Source organism: Glycine max, chromosome 9 (assembly GCF_000004515.6).
Source record: "Glycine max cultivar Williams 82 chromosome 9, Glycine_max_v4.0, whole genome shotgun sequence".
NCBI classification, from domain to species: domain Eukaryota; kingdom Viridiplantae; phylum Streptophyta; class Magnoliopsida; order Fabales; family Fabaceae; genus Glycine; species Glycine max.
This window is the reverse complement of record NC_038245.2, coordinates 48,986,044-49,003,079: the sequence shown is the minus strand read 5'-3', so window position 1 is coordinate 49,003,079 and position 17,036 is coordinate 48,986,044. Positions and strand designations below refer to the sequence as shown.

General features: G+C 36.2%; 2 protein-coding genes and 1 long non-coding RNA gene across 3 annotated transcripts; 2 read left to right on the top strand and 1 right to left on the bottom strand.

Annotated features, from left to right (window-relative positions):
• Nucleotides 1–398: 398 nt before the first annotated feature.
• Nucleotides 399–3,216, top strand: LOC121172790 (uncharacterized). Its single transcript, XR_005886435.1, has 3 exons — nt 399–570; nt 1,013–2,774; nt 3,079–3,216. It is a non-coding gene; the product is annotated as an uncharacterized lncRNA (long non-coding RNA).
• LOC100802331 (pentatricopeptide repeat-containing protein At1g01970) lies at nt 2,729–5,417 on the bottom strand. The gene is made up of 3 exons (XM_003533591.5): nt 5,262–5,417; nt 4,490–4,980; nt 2,729–3,640 (listed from the first exon to the last, which is right to left on the bottom strand). The coding sequence occupies exons 2-3, from the start codon at nt 4,955–4,957 to the stop codon at nt 2,861–2,863; spliced, it is 1,248 nt and encodes a 415-aa protein (XP_003533639.2). The 5' UTR covers nt 4,958–4,980; nt 5,262–5,417; the 3' UTR covers nt 2,729–2,860.
• A 93-nt stretch (nt 5,418–5,510) lies between these two features.
• LOC100789988 (brefeldin A-inhibited guanine nucleotide-exchange protein 2) lies at nt 5,511–16,766 on the top strand. The gene is made up of 11 exons (XM_003534559.5): nt 5,511–6,932; nt 9,531–9,848; nt 10,061–10,406; nt 10,501–10,923; nt 11,014–11,306; nt 11,715–11,988; nt 12,818–13,323; nt 13,882–14,203; nt 14,315–14,696; nt 14,867–15,546; nt 15,874–16,766. Exons 1-11 carry the CDS (start codon nt 5,734–5,736, stop codon nt 16,483–16,485), a joined length of 5,355 nt encoding a protein of 1,784 aa, XP_003534607.1. The 5' UTR covers nt 5,511–5,733; the 3' UTR covers nt 16,486–16,766.
• The last annotated feature ends 270 nt before the right edge of the window (nt 16,767–17,036 follow it).

Here is a 17,036-nt window from a genome sequence, read left to right as displayed (position 1 = left end):
AAATTGGAAATCTATATAAGAAAAGAAGACAAGAAAAGTGATGAAATAATCAACAAAATTGGATTGATAATCTGCCTAGAAACAAATCGCGCCATACCAGCATGTGCAATTTTACGATGTAAATGAATATTTGATCTGATGAACGTCAAGACTCAGTCACTTGAAATAATAAAATGGTTCAGTCCTCTGCATTATTGGGTTCGTATGGGACAAACATAAATACACAAAACTACAGATTCTTCACGCACTAGTAACATGAAGAGAAGCGTTAATATTACACAGATTAATTAATTTAGGTGGAATCTAATTCTAACACATTTTCCCTCATCACTATTCTTTGTTTATTGAATGATTCTAATAATTATGTTTTTTTTTTATAAGAGCTCGAACAGCTCTTCTGATCAATGGCATTCCCATTCCTGCCGAAGCTAGCTGAAGCCCATGCTTTTGCTCAGGATCCAGGAAATACAGCTTCAAAATATTATCTTCGAAACAGATTGCAAATCGATTTATTGTTGACAACTTCACTTCTGCTAAACACAGTCCACACGACCTTCTATGTAATTTTATGTAAGTGTAGGCAATGTTTTCATTCTATTTCAAACTCTAGGACGAGTTTATTCAAAAAACAAGTTAATTTTGTGGCTCATAATCTTGCAAGAGCATCAACATTTAATGCTAGCACTAACGATTTTAATTGTATTCCCTTTGCGGTCTATCCCACTGCTCTTAATTAAATGACATAATCTTTTTTCTCTTTAGAAAAAAAATGTGAAATCCACAAAGTTTAATAAATTCAATTAATTTTTAAACAATGACAATATGATAAAAAAAAGTGTATTAACATTTCTATAAATGCTATTTATCTATCTTAAAATAGGTGTCAAGGATAAAAAATAATAATTTTAGATTTTATATTATAGTTTGAGTATACAACATACAACATACAGTTTTTGTTTGGTAGTGGGTTGTGCCCTAATGATCATGAAAATGTGTTCCATTGCCTCTTCAGGTCCCCGCATCTGTGGTTTTGACCAGTTGCAGGGTACTTCGTCTGATGTTCAGCTCAGTTTCGATCTTCAAGACACGGGACTGCTTGAAAGCCTACTCTTTTTGCAGATGCTGTGGGGGGCTAGCCCTTTTGTTAGTTTAGATTAAAACCAATACTTTAAAATAAGTGTTATCTTAGATTTTTACATAAATATAAAAAAATTAATAATTTTTTATTTACAAAATCAACCTAAACATAAGAAAAAATAAAAATTGGACTCAAATATAAATTTATTTATCTACCTTGACCCTATTTAATCATACCATCTCAAAAATATCTATAATTAATTATGATTCTAATTTTTATAACTTATTTTTATTCTGATATCAAATTTCAATCAGTAACACTTTAGGAAAAAAATTATTGTTTATACATAATTAGTAGAATTAAATCACATTTATTAACTTTCTTAATTAATGTATAGTTATTTTTTTATATTTATTTTATAATGTAGTATTACCTCGAGTGTTATATATAAAAAATAATTACATATTTCATCAAGATCAATAAAAGTGATTATATTGATTAATTTGTCATAAATTTTATTCTTATTTTAAGAGTATGATTTATGATCTAGATGATTATTTTTAAAAAGATAATTTTTGACGGACGAGTATATTTTGTTTTATTGATAACTCAATAAATACATACACTTTCGTGGAAAAATAAGTATATATGTTAAATAATTTTTTAATACTAAAATAGCCCTATGCATTTTGTAATTAAGATGAAGAAAGTGTTATTTTTTGTTTCTTATATATAAGAGCAAAATACTATTACATAAAAATTAAAATGAAACTTATTAAGGGTCACTACAAAAAAACTCAGATTTAGCGATTAAAGAAGCGGTCGCTAAAATATCAATATCGGTTGCTAGTTATTCTTTTCACTGATTTGGCGACCACGAGTAAGTAACCGGTAGCCAAAAACCCAGTTTGCAAAGCTGTTTGCCGCCGAATTTACGCAGATTAATTAACAGACATTCTTCGAGCACTATAGAATTTTATGAAGATTAATTAATTTAGCTGGAATCTAATTCTAACATATTTTCCACGCCACTATTCTTTGTTTATTAAATGATTCCGATAATGGTGTTGCTTTTCTTGGTTCGATCTTCTATTTGAGTACAGAACATATTCACGGTATAGCACTATGAGGTTCGCTTTGTTAGAGTGTTCTTTTTTCATATGCAATACTCAAATATTGTAAGAGTGTGTATGTTTTAAGTTTTACAAAATTAATTTTGGAAATGTGAACTTGAGAATATACTCCTGTTTAATATAAGTTATAAAAATATTCTCTTGCATTATTTATTTCCAATAGTCTATATTATATGTTGTTTCTTCTTTCTATTCTCATGTAACATAATAACAATAAATATTTAAGGTTAATTTAATTATTTCTTTTGTCCTCTAATTTATTTTTAAATTTATTTTGGTCGGCTTATTATTTAAATGTTCAATTAGGTAATCTGTTCTTTAAAAATGATTCAATGGTCTTTTATTTTTAAAATATTCAAATAGGTCCTTTTATTTTTTTTAAATACATCTCACACCTCACCACCATAGAATACTCAGCAAGGAGAGGTGCAGTGAGAAAGGAAAAGGAGGAGGGGGTTACACTGATTCATAATCTTGATATCTAGCAGCTATGATATCATGGCCAGAGATGGAAAAAAACAAAAGAAATTCTCAGTACATAACCTTGGTATCTCAAAACTAGAGTATGTATCACTGTATCTAGTAACTCTCATTATGAATTTTTTTTTTCTAGAACAGTTAAAATTGCCTTCAGAAAACTTCAAAAAAATTATAATGCTGCAACTTCTATAATAGCAAAGTCTCTTAAAACAAGCTCTACCTCTTCCACCACCCCTAGTTTTCGGAACCACTTGGCTAGTACCGCAGAAGCTTCTTCCCCAACCATAATGCCATCTCTCTCCAAATCTATTAGAAATTCTAATGCTGTATTTATCTTACTTTCCTTCTCATATGCAACCAATACTGAAGCTATGCATTTATCACTAGGTTTGATACCTGCTCTTCTCATATTCTCAAATGCAATGAGAGCCTTCTGACTTTGCCCAGCCATAGCATAAGCATTAACAAGCAAACTACAAATCTTATCATCTGGGGTGATACCGGCAAGTTGAATAGCATCAAACACCCTTTGTGCTCCTTCAGCATTACCAATCATAGAGTAGGCTCTAAGCAGTGCCTTGTAAATCTCACTGCCTGCGAGTATTTCTTGCGCCTCCATTTGTTGAAGTAAATTCTCTCCTTCTTCAGGCATTCCAGCTCTGATGTAGGCCATGATCATCGAGCCATACGATCTTTTATCCAGAGGTTCGCCGAGCAATTTGATCTCTTCAAAGTACTCCTTGGCCCGGTCATGATTACCAGCCTTGCTGGACATGTGAACCATGGTAGTCAGAATTACTTGATCATAGATGAAGCCCCTTTGCTTCATGAGTGTGAGAAATTTTTCAGCATCTTCCAGTAGATTGTGCTCGCCATAATAATGTATTATTTTTGTGTAGTCACGAATATTGACTTCAAAGGATTCTTCTAGAAGAGTATGCTTTGCCACCTACAAATGTGTATAAATTTTGATGACTGCTACTATAACAACAACAATCACAAAGCCTTATCCCACTAGGTGAGGTAATTTTAGACGGTAAGGAATAAAAAAAGTAAAATGTTTCACTCATGAAGCAAATGAAATAAGTTGCATAGATTCAGGCAAGAAAATGACCACTTACCATGAAAAATAGTTTAATAAAAAACATGTTGCATAGATTTCTTTGCCTTTCTTTTCAACATAAAGTAAATTACTCCCTTGCTTCACAAACTTACTAGACAAACCAGGAGATTTAGACAGCTAGAGGAAAAAACTGCTTTCAGCTTCCAATCACCAATCACAGAGCAATCAAATGGATGACACAATAATTTTCATAATGCATGTATATTTTATATTTTTTTATTAAGGTCACTACTTTGTGGTTACATAAACCTCAACTTACATCTTTGCGAGGGGCTTCACATTTAAACTAACAAAATCAATGGGGAAAACAAAGCACAACCATATGCCATTTGAGACAATTTTGCAGATTCCTAGAGCAAGTAGATGTGGACCAAATGTCTACATCTGCTCCAGAATCATCTTATATTATTTCATATAGAATAACATCCACGAAGAACAGGATATTAACTCAAAATGGAAGTGCTATTACATGTCAGCCAGAGAAGTAAATGTGTCAAATTCCAAATAACATTTCAGTAGACGAAGCAGAAATGAAGAAAACTATATAAATATGAAATAAGATGTGAAATACCATAGTCATGAGAGTAGAGGGTAGTGGTGAGGGACTAGGATAGTTTGCATAGGTTCAAGCCTCACCACCACCATTGAATCAAGGAAACAGAAAATGTGAAATACCTCAAGGTAAAAAGGATGTTCCGTTGTTCTCAACTCTTTCAGAACTGAAAGCCAGTCTGCTCTGGTAGGCTTCATCAACTTCACCCATGATCTCAAAAGATCAGATATGGTGCCCTTTTCCGCAGAAAAACAAATAATCTGTCTCATCAAGGCTTTGGATCGATCGGCCATCCTGAAAGGAAGTTTAGATATGGCCTGTTGTTGTTCTTTTGTGACATTTTTGCCAACCTCAATCCACCTATACCTTCTCTCATTTCCTTCTTTCACTTCTTCTTTAACAATTTGCTCCATACCAACACCGACTAATACTGAATCAAAATGGTGTTTGCGGAAACCAGAATAAACGGGGTTTTGGCATAATGAGTTTCCTCGGGTCAGAACTAGACAAAATTTGGTAACATCGTTGGTTATTGAGTAGTTTGGATAATAAAAGTTGCACAGTAGGTTATTGCAATGGGTGGTCATCATTATAGTATGATCAAAAGCAGAACCTGTTCATCCAGAACTAGTTAGCAGTTGGAACATAAGAAGTTGAAGTATGTTCTTTTTTATCTCAGCATTCACTTGCCTTGCAGTGATATCCTAAACATGCTCATAAAATTCAATACAGAAGCAAACGGTTGTAATTAATTTATTGACATATATTAGCAAAGGGAACAAGCTAATACAACTTATTCCTGTCAAAGAGCAATTTTTTTCTCGAGCAAGATGCCAATTTTCAATGAGCAAAACATAACAGAAAAAGGGAGTGCGAATATTTTACAAAACTCACCAATTCAATGCACCACTCTACAAGTTCCAATTCGTACTGCTACAATTTTGGCAAACGTTGTTTCACTCACTTGTATTCAAATATGAACCACCTCTTCTTTCTGGAACCTCAGGGTGGCTTGGCTTCAGAGTTAGAAAATTGGGTTCTCTTGTCGTTGTAAAGAACAGGGTAGAACTAAAAACGCCGAAAAGACATGATTACCCTCAACACGATCTACTTAGGGAGGGTCATTAAGTCAATTCACATCCAAACTCGAAGCCTATCGCAAAACGGAACCGTAATCTTCAATCCAACACTGTCTCTCACACTCGCTAGCATTAGCATAACATGCTTTAGATCCGGAAAGCGTCACTCGCTCTCCCCGCAACTCACTGAGTCAACTCGCCGTCATTGTCTTCGAACTCCACCAATCGGGGGAGCAAAGCTAGATCCTAGGCGCGTTACTGAGTCGTGACTCGTCCTTAACTCGGGAATGGCTTCTTCGGAAGCTGATTCCCGTCTGAAGCAGGTGCTCGTTCCCGCGCTCGAGAAAATCATCAAGAACGCGTCGTGGCGAAAGCACGCGAAGCTCTCGCACGAGTGCAAGTCCGTGGTCGAAATCCTAACCTCGCCGCCGAAGCCTCAATCGCCTGCCTCCGACGAAGCCGCTGAGCCGGAGGCCTCGGTCCCCGGCCCAATCCATGATGGAGGTCCCGTGGAGTACTCCCTTGCCGAGTCGGAGTCGATCCTCCGCCCGCTCATTGCCGCCGCGTCCTCCGGCGTCGTGAAGATCGCGGATCCCGCCTTAGATGCCGTGCAGAGGCTCATCGCGCACGGCTTCCTCCGTGGCGAGGCGGACTCCAGTGGTGGAGCCCCCGAGGCGAAGCTCCTCGCGAGCCTGATAGAGGCAGTGTGCAAGTGCCACGACTTCGGCGACGATGCCGTCGAATTGCTCGTGCTGAAGACGCTCTTATCTGCAGTGACATCGATTTCGCTGCGAATTCACGGTGATTGCTTGCTCTTGATTGTGAGAACTTGTTATGACATATACCTTGGTAGTAAGAATGTGGTGAATCAGACGACGGCGAAAGCGTCGTTGATTCAGATGTTAGTGATTGTGTTTAGGAGGATGGAGGCGGATTCGTCCACGGTCCCGATTCAGCCTATTGTTGTGGCTGAATTGATGGATCCCGTGGAGAAAACCGATGTGGATAACTCCATGACGCAGTCTGTTCAGGGTTTTATCACCAGGATTGTGCAGGACATTGATGGAGTTTTGAATCCAGTGACGCCGTCGGCAGCGGCGGCCGCGCACGACGGCGCGTTTGAGACCACCATCACGGCGACGGTGGAGGCTGCAAATCCGGCGGATTTGTTGGATTCCACTGACAAGGACATGTTGGATGCCAAGTATTGGGAGATCAGTATGTACAAGACTGCGTTGGAGGGGAGGAAAGAGGAGCTGGTGGATGGGGAGGTGGTGGAGAGGGACGATGATTTGGAGATTCAGATTGGGAATAAGCTCAGGAGAGATGCCTTTTTGGTGTTCAGGGCGCTTTGTAAGTTGTCCATGAAGACGCCTCCCAAGGAGGCGACGGTGGATCCACAGTTGATGAAGGGGAAGATTGTAGCATTGGAGTTGTTGAAGATCTTACTGGAGAATGCTGGAGCTGTCTTCAGGACTAGTGAAAGGTAAAATTTGTGTTGTATGCTATCGTATCACTTTACTTTTTTTCGGGATTTAGTTTAAACTTTAAAGTTGCTAGCATGTTTGGTCAGTCAGGGTGAAGGCATGTCTTGGTTTAATTATGGTGATATACTGTGATTGACAACTAGGAGAATGTAATGCTGTGTTAAACATGGTACTGGAAAGTGGTAATGTGACTACATTTTGTCAAAGTCCTGTCAAGGTTGATAACTCAAATTTTGCTTTCATTTGGGTTGTTAACCTTGAAAAAGAAATTATGGAGGATATTTTGGGAGTTATGATGTTTATGATGCAAGATATAGAAAGACTAAAGAGAAGTATGTAAATGTCATATCGGGCTAGTTTGTTTAAGCTTATTTTCAAAATAAATGCTTTTTTAAATCCAATAAGTAGTTATATGTTTTTTTGATGTGTTTGTCTAGACTACTTCTTCTTAATCAGTTTTATGCTTTTTTTAAGAAGCAAATCCTATTTGCTTCTTAAAAAAGTGCTTATGTTAAAGTTGTTTTTTTAAAATTTAAACAAACTCACCCATTGTTATATTGCTTGAATAGGCTTCACATGTGCCAAATGTATTCTGAACTATGAATCTGCTTTGGTTCCAGGAATTCCTTTAAGCAGAATATTTTATGATTTCTACTTGAATAGAACATCTCTGTTGAGAGAAAATAGAATTTCACATTGCTAGGTATTCAACTTCCTTTGAAATTATTTGTTTTGGTCCTCTATAATGGTTGTAATCATTGCTCACTATAATATTTGAAAGCAATATGGTGCTTATATAGGGTAAGTGTGTAACAGTTCCTGTTGATGTTTTCATCTCATCTCACTCCATTCCACACACACCTTGTACTTTACTTTCTGTTGAGCTAATAATCAAGATCCCACATAAGCTATATGATCTTTAGATTCTAAGTTCCTGGGTGAATATTTGGCTTCCCTCAGTGGGAACATTCTTTCAATCTCTGTCTTTTCAATTTTATGTAATTCCAGGAAGCCACTGTATAATAGTTGTTTAGTTTGTTTTTCATCACCCTACTGTTTGTACCTTTTGAAACAAGCAATTAGCAAATCTGGATTTTGCATAGATTTAAGGTATGGACAATTTGTTTGTTCAATAACAATCACAAAAACCTTTTCCCACTAGTTGGGTTTGGTTACGTGGATCCAGTGATGCCATTATGATCTATAAAAAAATCAGGCCTTTAGAGAGACCATTTAAGATTCAAAGTCCTTTTAATGCTTTTCCTTAAAGTTTTTCTTGTCCTTTAGAGACACATTTTACTAGGGTTTCTATTGGTTTTCATCTTACATGACCAAACCATGTTATGTCTGATTCTACTGTTCTACCATCTTTTCCTCAACAGATTTTTCCCTTAATACGCTTATTTTTTTTTTATCTTAATCTTTTATAACACTCATTCTTTGCAACACTTAGCTTACAATCTTATTGGCACTTTACCACCCCTAAATTTAATACCAATTCCATAAAGCATTGCTAACTTATGTTTATGCTATGATTTTTCCTTTATGCTTGAGCTGCATCCATTGATCATAAATGACCCACCATTGTATTCACATACCTGTTTTAACCTCATTATGTATTTCCTTACTAGTCCAAAAATAAGCAACAAGAACTCTTTTCTTTAGCACCTTCCTCTAGACTTCTTTTGGCACCCTAGCATTGCTAACTTATGTTTATGCAATAATTTTTTTTCCTTGCTGATATTAAAATCATATGCTTTTCTTGGTCAGTATATGACTGCTGTTGTGTATATGAAAAAAACAGAGTAAGGCTGCTGGCTTTTCTATGCAAAGAAAAGTAGAAACTGAGAACACATTCAACACAGGAAGGAAGAGTACTTTCTACTTGGGAAGATTTTTGTGTGTGCTTTAACAAGTGCAATGTGAAACATGCTATGGAACTGTGGTCTTCTTGTTCTTTGTGACTGTTAATAACTATCAAATATGGCATAAAATCACTCATGTAGTAGATGTATAGGATCTATGTATCAAATTATCCAAACTCATGCATGAAATTTTAGTTGTAGTATATGTATTAGTGTTTTTTTTACCTTTTGCAATGATCGGTGCTAAGTTTTGGTTTCCAATCCTACAGTATCTTATGCATCATTAGCTTGACTGTGCTAGTCATGTGCAATAGCAAAGTCTTCCTATTTCAGGCTATCAATAAAAGTAGATGAGAATGAATGCATAAAAGGAGAAATTCCCTTTTGTACTCATAATTCGTAATTCATCAGGAATTAGAGTAACTGATCAAATCACATAAAATTTTGTCCATGATTGCATGAGATTAATGTTGTGGTATTATATTTCTTTGCACAAGATGGACTATTACTGTGTTGTGATTTTTAATTCCTGTAGTATTGTCTTTTGAATTTTGTTATTGTATCATTTTTTTTCAGTTTGAACTTCTTTTAAGCTCTCATTAATGAAATTTTACATTATCTTTTCTGTCTTTTAGGCACAGCTGCACACTTTTTTCCTTCTATTTTATCATATATCCTTCTGGGATGATAAAATTTTTTTTACTAATGGTTGCATTGACTGTGGTGAAGCAGGTTTTTGGGTGCCATCAAGCAGTACTTATGTTTATCATTGTTGAAGAATAGTGCCTCAACTCTTTTGGTCGTTTTTCAGCTATCTTGCTCCATCTTCATTAGTCTGGTATCAAGATTTAGAGCTGGACTGAAAGCAGAAATTGGAGTATTTTTCCCCATGATTGTTCTCAGGGTTCTAGAAAATGTTGCTCAACCTAATTTTCATCAAAAGATGATAGTGCTTCGTTTTCTACAGAAGCTTTGTGATGATTCACAGATATTGGTAGACATTTTTATCAACTATGACTGTGATGTCAATTCAACAAACATATTTGAGAGGTTTGCTATGTTTTGTTTTATTTGGTATTCTCTATGAATAATTTGTTTTATTTTACATTTATAATTTATAATATGGATCCCCATTCCCCAGTTTATTATCATTTAATGTTCTTGGATTGATTTTGTACTCCATTTGTGCTGGTGTGGATGTGATTGTCTGGATTGTCAATTTATCTACTCTGTACTTATTTTAATTGTTGTGTTCCTTATAGGACGATAAATGGACTTCTTAAAACTGCCCAAGGTGTCCCTCCTGGTGCAACGACCACAGTTTTGCCACCTCAAGAGGAAACACTAAAATATGAAGCCATGAAGTGCTTAGTTGCTGTTTTAAAATCAATGGGAGACTGGATGAACAAACAATTGCGCATTCCAGATCCTCATTCAGGCAAGAAAGTTGAAGCAGTTGATAATGGCTATGAAGCTGGAGGCCTTCCCCTGGCAAATGGGAATGAAGAAGAGCCAGTTGAAGGATCAGACACTCATTCTGGAATCTCCAATGAGGTATCTGATGTTTCAACTATTGAACAACGCCGGGCTTATAAACTGAAACTTCAGGTAACCAAGTGCAGAAATTTTGGAATTGCAAGTAGATCTCTGTTATTTCTGCAACTGTTTGACATCTAGGAAGCTAATGCTAAGTTTATGGCAGGAAGGTATATCACTTTTTAACAGGAAGCCGAAGAAAGGAATTGAATTCCTCATCAATGCCAACAAAGTGGGTAATTCACCAGAGGAAATAGCTGCTTTTCTTAAAGATGCATCTGGGTTGAACAAGACTTTGATTGGTGATTATTTAGGAGAAAGAGAGGAGTCATCCTTGAAAGTAATGCATGCATATGTGGATTCTTTTGACTTTCAAGGGATGGAGTTTGATGAGGCAATCAGGGCCTTTCTTCAAGGCTTTAGACTGCCTGGGGAGGCACAGAAAATTGATCGAATCATGGAAAAGTTTGCAGAACGATATTGCAAATGTAATCCAAAAGTCTTTTCTAGTGCTGATACAGCATATGTCCTTGCATATTCTGTGATTCTGCTTAATACCGATGCTCACAATCCTATGGTGAAAAACAAGGTGCGGTCTGTCAATTCTAGAAGTTGATTTTCATATGATTGTGATTATGATATATGTAATGAGGTTCTTTTTGTTCATTGAGTTATGCAGATGTCAGCTGAAGATTTCATAAAAAATAATCGTGGCATAGATGATGGAAAAGATGTACCAGAGGAATACTTAAGGTCTTTGTATGAACGAATATCTAGAAATGAGATCAAAATGAAAGAAGTTGATCTGGAAGCCCAGCAAAAACAGGCTGTGAACTCTAACAGACTTTTAGGCTTGGATAGTATATTGAATATCGTGGTCCGGAAGCGTGGGGAAGACAGTAATATGGAGACCAGTGATGATCTAATCCGACATATGCAAGAACAATTCAAAGAAAAAGCTCGCAAAACTGAGTATGTTCTCCAGTATTTTCCCATTATATTAGAAGGATTCTTCTTAGTTAAATTTCTTTTCTCACGTCATGAATTAACCTTAATCTATTTTTGGCATGAAGAACCTTCTGTTGGCTTTTGAATCCTTCCAACATAATACGCATACCACTTTTACTAGTATATATCTGTTGCTTTACATGGTCCATGTCGATTTGAAGTGTGACGTGTGAACCTTAAATATTCACAGTAGGGTGTTTTTATGTTTTCTTTTGGATCTATTATGCCAATCAGATCACTTATTTGGAATTCTGAAGTTGATTAATTCCTCTTTTTATACTTCTTTTTCTTTTTATTACTGTTTGTTTTAAAACATTTTGGGGGGAAAGTTCTTAAGTGTGTTATTGATATTTATTTTCTTGCAATTTGTAGGTCAGTCTATTATGCAGCAACTGATGTTGTAATCCTCAGATTCATGATTGAGGTGTGCTGGGCACCAATGTTAGCTGCCTTCAGTGTTCCTCTTGATCAAAGTGATGATGAAATTGTAATAGCACTGTGTCTTGAAGGCTTCCGTTATGCTATTCATGTTACTTCTGTAATGTCCATGAAGACTCACAGAGATGCCTTTGTGACTTCATTAGCAAAGTTTACCTCCCTGCATTCTCCTGCTGACATTAAGCAGAAAAACATAGATGCAATCAAGGTTGGTAAATTATAATCCTTTTTAGCTGGCTTATGAATAGCTCCAAATTGAGGGGTAATTGGCGGTTTTAGTTTTGTTTTTATTTAAAAAAGTATCATTTACTTTTTGTCTTTAGAAACTTAGTTATTTGAAAAGGTTTAGAAAGGGTTATACACTTATATTTGAATTTGATGCTGACAAACTGTATTGCCTTCCCTTTCTTCACTCTTAATTATCTAAACACAGGGAAGGAAACTTTCAAACATAGTCAAGTGGTATTCCTTAAATGTTCCTTTTCATGTTTTGCACAACTCCATCCTGACAAATTAATCACAATTTCCCCTGATTTGATATATATTGGCCTGACTTTTTAATGCTGTAAGGGCATGTTTTAAACCATTTTAGAAAAACTTTTCTTTAATGCACTCTGTTGTAGAAGCGGTTTTGAAGAACTTATTAATTTTCACATTGCCGTGCACAAAGTGCTTTCAGCAGCAAGTTCTTATGCACCTCCTTCACATAGTTTGAACAAGTGTTAGTTGCAAAATGGATCCTGCTTGATGATTCAGAACTATCTAAAGCTTTATTCTTGGCGAGTTTTTTTCCACTATTGCATATTAATTAAAAAAGGCTGTCTTTTTTTTAGTGAGATCACAAAAGTTTCTGCTGCAATGTTAATAATTGCTGAATTAATGGAATGTGTTGTGGAAGTTTTCCTGCCTGAAGTGAGAAAACAATATCTGAAGCTGCTTATACTTAATTCCACTTAGGACGAATTATAAAATATCTGAAAGCAATTGTTAAACTCTTGTGGATTTGACTTCAGATTTTGCATATGAATTGTTGATAGGTGATTGTTACTATTGCTGATGAGGATGGGAATTACTTACAAGAAGCTTGGGAGCATATCTTGACCTGTGTTTCCCGATTTGAACATCTACATCTTCTAGGAGAAGGGGCCCCACCAGATGCCACATTCTTTGCATTTCCTCGAAATGATTCTGAAAATACAAAACAAGCGAAATCAACAATTCTCCCCGTTTTGAAGAAAAAGGGACCTGGGAGGATGCAATATGCAGCTGCCACTGTTATGCGGGGTTCATATGATAGCACTGGAATCAGCAGTAATACTACTGGAGCTGTCACATCGGAGCAGGTGAACAATCTAGTTTCTAATTTGAATATGTTGGAACAAGTTGGAAGCTCAGAAATGAATCGCATATACACTCGGAGTCAAAAGCTGAATAGTGAGGCTATAATAGATTTTGTTAAGGCTTTATGCAAAGTCTCCATGGAGGAACTCAGATCTCCATCTGATCCACGGGTGTTCAGCCTTACAAAGATAGTTGAGATTGCGTATGTATTATCTTTTTTTTTACTAATGCATGCCACTCCCTTGCTTCCCTCTGAACTTTATTTTTGCTCGAGTCTTTGGTGATTAGTATAATAAACAATAAATTTAAGGGCATTTTTGGAACCTTGATCTTCTTGGCAGTTGCAATGTCCATTGTTGGTTATAATCCGAGAACTTTGTTTTCCTGGTTACTTTTTCTCATTTGACACATTGCCCCTTTTAAATTCCCAAATTTCATGCAAAATCATTTGTAGGTAGGGAAAATTGATCATTTGAATTTTGAACTAGTATTCTGTCCAATTCTTGTAGATAAAATGTTGGTTTGCATGTGAAGAGACCAATTTTTTTTGGGGAAACAATTCAGAAAGTGTTTAATTTTATTGGTGAGGGAAAGTTACTAATGCCCCTAAAGATGACATTGAGAATGTGCAATTGATCCAGAAAATAAAAAATTGGGACAGAGCATTAGGTTTATGATTTTGTGATTCGCGATTAATTAATCTTTATACACTGCTGCCTTAGTTATATTGTTTGACTTTGAGGGGATTATTCTGTAACAGGCACTATAATATGAACCGCATCAGGCTTGTATGGTCAAGCATTTGGCATGTTCTCTCTGATTTCTTTGTAACCATTGGCTGTTCTGGAAACCTTTCAATTGCAATTTTTGCAATGGATTCCTTGCGTCAGTTGTCAATGAAATTTCTGGAGCGGGAGGAGTTGGCTAATTATAATTTTCAAAATGAATTTATGAAGCCTTTCGTCATTGTTATGCGCAAGAGTAGTGCTGTTGAAATTAGAGAACTTATCATTAGATGTGTCTCTCAGATGGTTTTATCTCGTGTCAACAATGTAAAATCAGGATGGAAGAGCATGTTCATGGTAGGGCTAATTTCTGTTCCGTAGAGGGCTTCAATTTGCATGGAAAATGTTTTTGTCTGCTGAAGTTTTTCTTTCATTATTTCTACTCATTGCTTGTGGACTTAATTCCAGGTATTCACAACAGCGGCATATGATGACCACAAAAACATTGTACTCCTGGCTTTTGAAATTATGGAGAAGATTATTCGAGATTACTTTCCATGCATCACTGAGACTGAAACCACTACCTTTACAGATTGTGTGAACTGTCTAATTGCATTCACCAATAGTAGATTTAACAAAGAAATTAGCTTAAATGCCATTGCTTTCCTTCGATTCTGTGCAACAAAACTAGCAGAAGGAGACCTTGGATCTTCGTCAAGGAATAATGACAAGGAAAGTTATGGAAAGATATCTGCTCCATCACCTCGAACAGGAAAAGAGGGGAAACAAGATAACGGAGAGGTGACAGACAAGGATGATCATCTCTATTTCTGGTTTCCTTTACTGGCTGGTAAGGACATTGTATTAACATGAATTAGAGCTAATCTAGATAGCTCATATTTTGTTACTAGCTCAAGTGATTAGCGACTAGTTTCTGCTATTTGCAATCAAACTTTGTTTTAAGTTGTATGGAGCTTAGTGGGTTATATATGTACTTATTCAAAACCTATTTTTGTACAGGTTTGTCTGAGCTTAGCTTTGACCCAAGGTCTGAGATAAGGCAAAGAGCCTTGAAAGTCCTGTTTGAAACCTTACGCAACCATGGCCACCTCTTTTCACTACCTTTATGGGAAAGAGTATTTGAATCAGTCCTATTTCCAATATTTGATTATGTTCGTCATGCTATTGATCCTTCAGGGAGTACCTCAGAGGTCAATGAAGTAGAGACTGATGGTCAGCTTGATCAAGATGCATGGCTTTACGAGACATGCACATTGGCCCTCCAATTGGTTGTAGATCTTTTTGTCAACTTCTATAACACCGTCAATCCACTTTTAAGAAAGGTGTTGATGCTCCTGGTAAGCTTTATAAAGCGCCCTCATCAAAGCCTGGCTGGCATTGGTATTGCTGCATTTGTTCGTTTGATGAGTAATGCTGGGGAGCTGTTTTCTGATGAGAAGTGGTTAGAAGTGGTTTTGTCACTAAAAGAAGCAGCAAATGCAACACTCCCTAACTTTTCATTCCTTGACAGTGGAAACTTTGTGACTGTAAATCATGAGTATGCTTCAATGGCTGAAGATGACAGGGATCCTGCTGAGTCTGGCTCACATGATAATTTAGAAAGCCCGAGGACTCAAAATCTTTATGCATATTTTTCTGATGCAAAGTGCCGAGCTGCTGTTCAACTTTTATTGATCCAGGTAGATTTATTTTATTCCTCCGAAGTCCAAACATTGTTAAAATGCCTTATAGAAAGAATGTGCTAAAAAAATTCCCAGTGGTAAAAAATATGACGAAGAAGCCATAACAAATGTTTCTGTTGAAGATGCTTTCCTTAGTATATCCATGGAAATTCCTTTGCAGCTTAATATTCTTTATAAATTACCGTCATAGATTACTATTTTAGCATTACTAAAATTGTACATGCTCTAACAAGGAGGAAACATTTTCCATTAATACATCATTTCTGTTAAAAACATGGGTATCTAGTTTTTGAAAAATAATGTTTAACTTGCTGAAATTGGCAGGCGGTGTTGGAGATCTATAACATGTACCGAACTCAACTTTCAGCAAAAACTATACTTGTCTTGTTTGAGGCTTTGCGTGATGTGGCATTACATGCTCACAAGATTAACAGCAATATTATTTTACGTTCAAAGTTACAAGAGTTTGGCTCTATGACTCAAATGCAAGACCCTCCACTGTTACGCCTGGAGAATGAATCCTACCAAATATGTCTCACATTTTTACAGAACCTCGTTGTGGACAGACCTACTAGTTATGAGGAGGTTGAGGTTGAGACACGTCTCATTAGACTTTGTCAGGAGGTGTTGGAGTTCTATATTGAAGTTGCAGGTTCTGGAACAGTATCTGAATCTTCTCATGGTAAACAGCTGCATTGGTTAATTCCTCTTGGCTCGGGGAAGCGAAGAGAATTGGCTGCACGTGCACCGCTTGTTGTGACCACTCTTCAAGCTATTTGTAATTTGGGAGAGATATCTTTCGAGAAGAACCTGGCTCATTTTTTCCCTCTCCTCTCAAGCTTGATAAGTTGCGAACATGGATCAGCTGAGGTTCAGGTAGCTCTCAGTGATATGCTTAGTTTATCAGTTGGTCCTCTTTTGCTACGGTCATGCTGATTGATTACGTTAAGATCGACAATGAATTTTGAGATATAGGATATTTTTCCTCTAAATCTCTTTTGTTCATATTTTCCTCCTTTCCTTTGCCTCGGGTTACTTGCAAAAGTATAGTTCGATAGTGTTTGAATAGTTGGCAGTGATTTTGTGTTTAGAATACCTTCCCGGTCCTTCTATATTTTAGAAGCCTAAGATTACCAATCCGAATTGATCTGTATTACCAGAAGGTTTAATGTTGTATCTTGTATGCTTAATTATTTTATCCCAATTTTTTAAAAGAATTTTGAGTTTTTCGACCATTGATAATTTCGTTTGTCAAGTTTGATAATTTTCTTGTTATATGGATATTACTTTTCGAGTTGCGGTTCAATGCGCGAGATCATTTTGTTAAAGTTACAGTTAACGAGGACTTGTTTATAATTCAAGAGAATTGGGATTTCACTGGTTTAGAGGATTGAAATTGAATTATTATTATTTTTGAATTAAAATAGAATGAAAAAGGTGTGGATCTCACAAGGGATCTATAAAATTTTTCTTATATTTTTCTCCTT

Excerpts from the sequence above, each read along its gene's own strand:
- LOC100789988 (XM_003534559.5), top strand. The coding sequence starts at position 5,734 with ATGGCTTCTTCGGAAGCTGATTCCCGTCTGAAGCAGGTGCTCGTTCCC. Across the intron at positions 13,324-13,881 it reads ACAAAGATAGTTGAGATTGC|GCACTATAATATGAACCGCA; the intron begins GTATGTATTATC and ends ATTCTGTAACAG. Across the intron at positions 14,697-14,866 it reads CTGGTTTCCTTTACTGGCTG|GTTTGTCTGAGCTTAGCTTT; the intron begins GTAAGGACATTG and ends ATTTTTGTACAG.
- LOC100802331 (XM_003533591.5), bottom strand. The coding sequence starts at position 4,957 with ATGATGACCACCCATTGCAATAACCTACTGTGCAACTTTTATTATCCA. Across the intron at positions 3,641-4,489 it reads AACATCCTTTTTACCTTGAG|GTGGCAAAGCATACTCTTCT; the intron begins GTATTTCACATT and ends ACACATTTGTAG.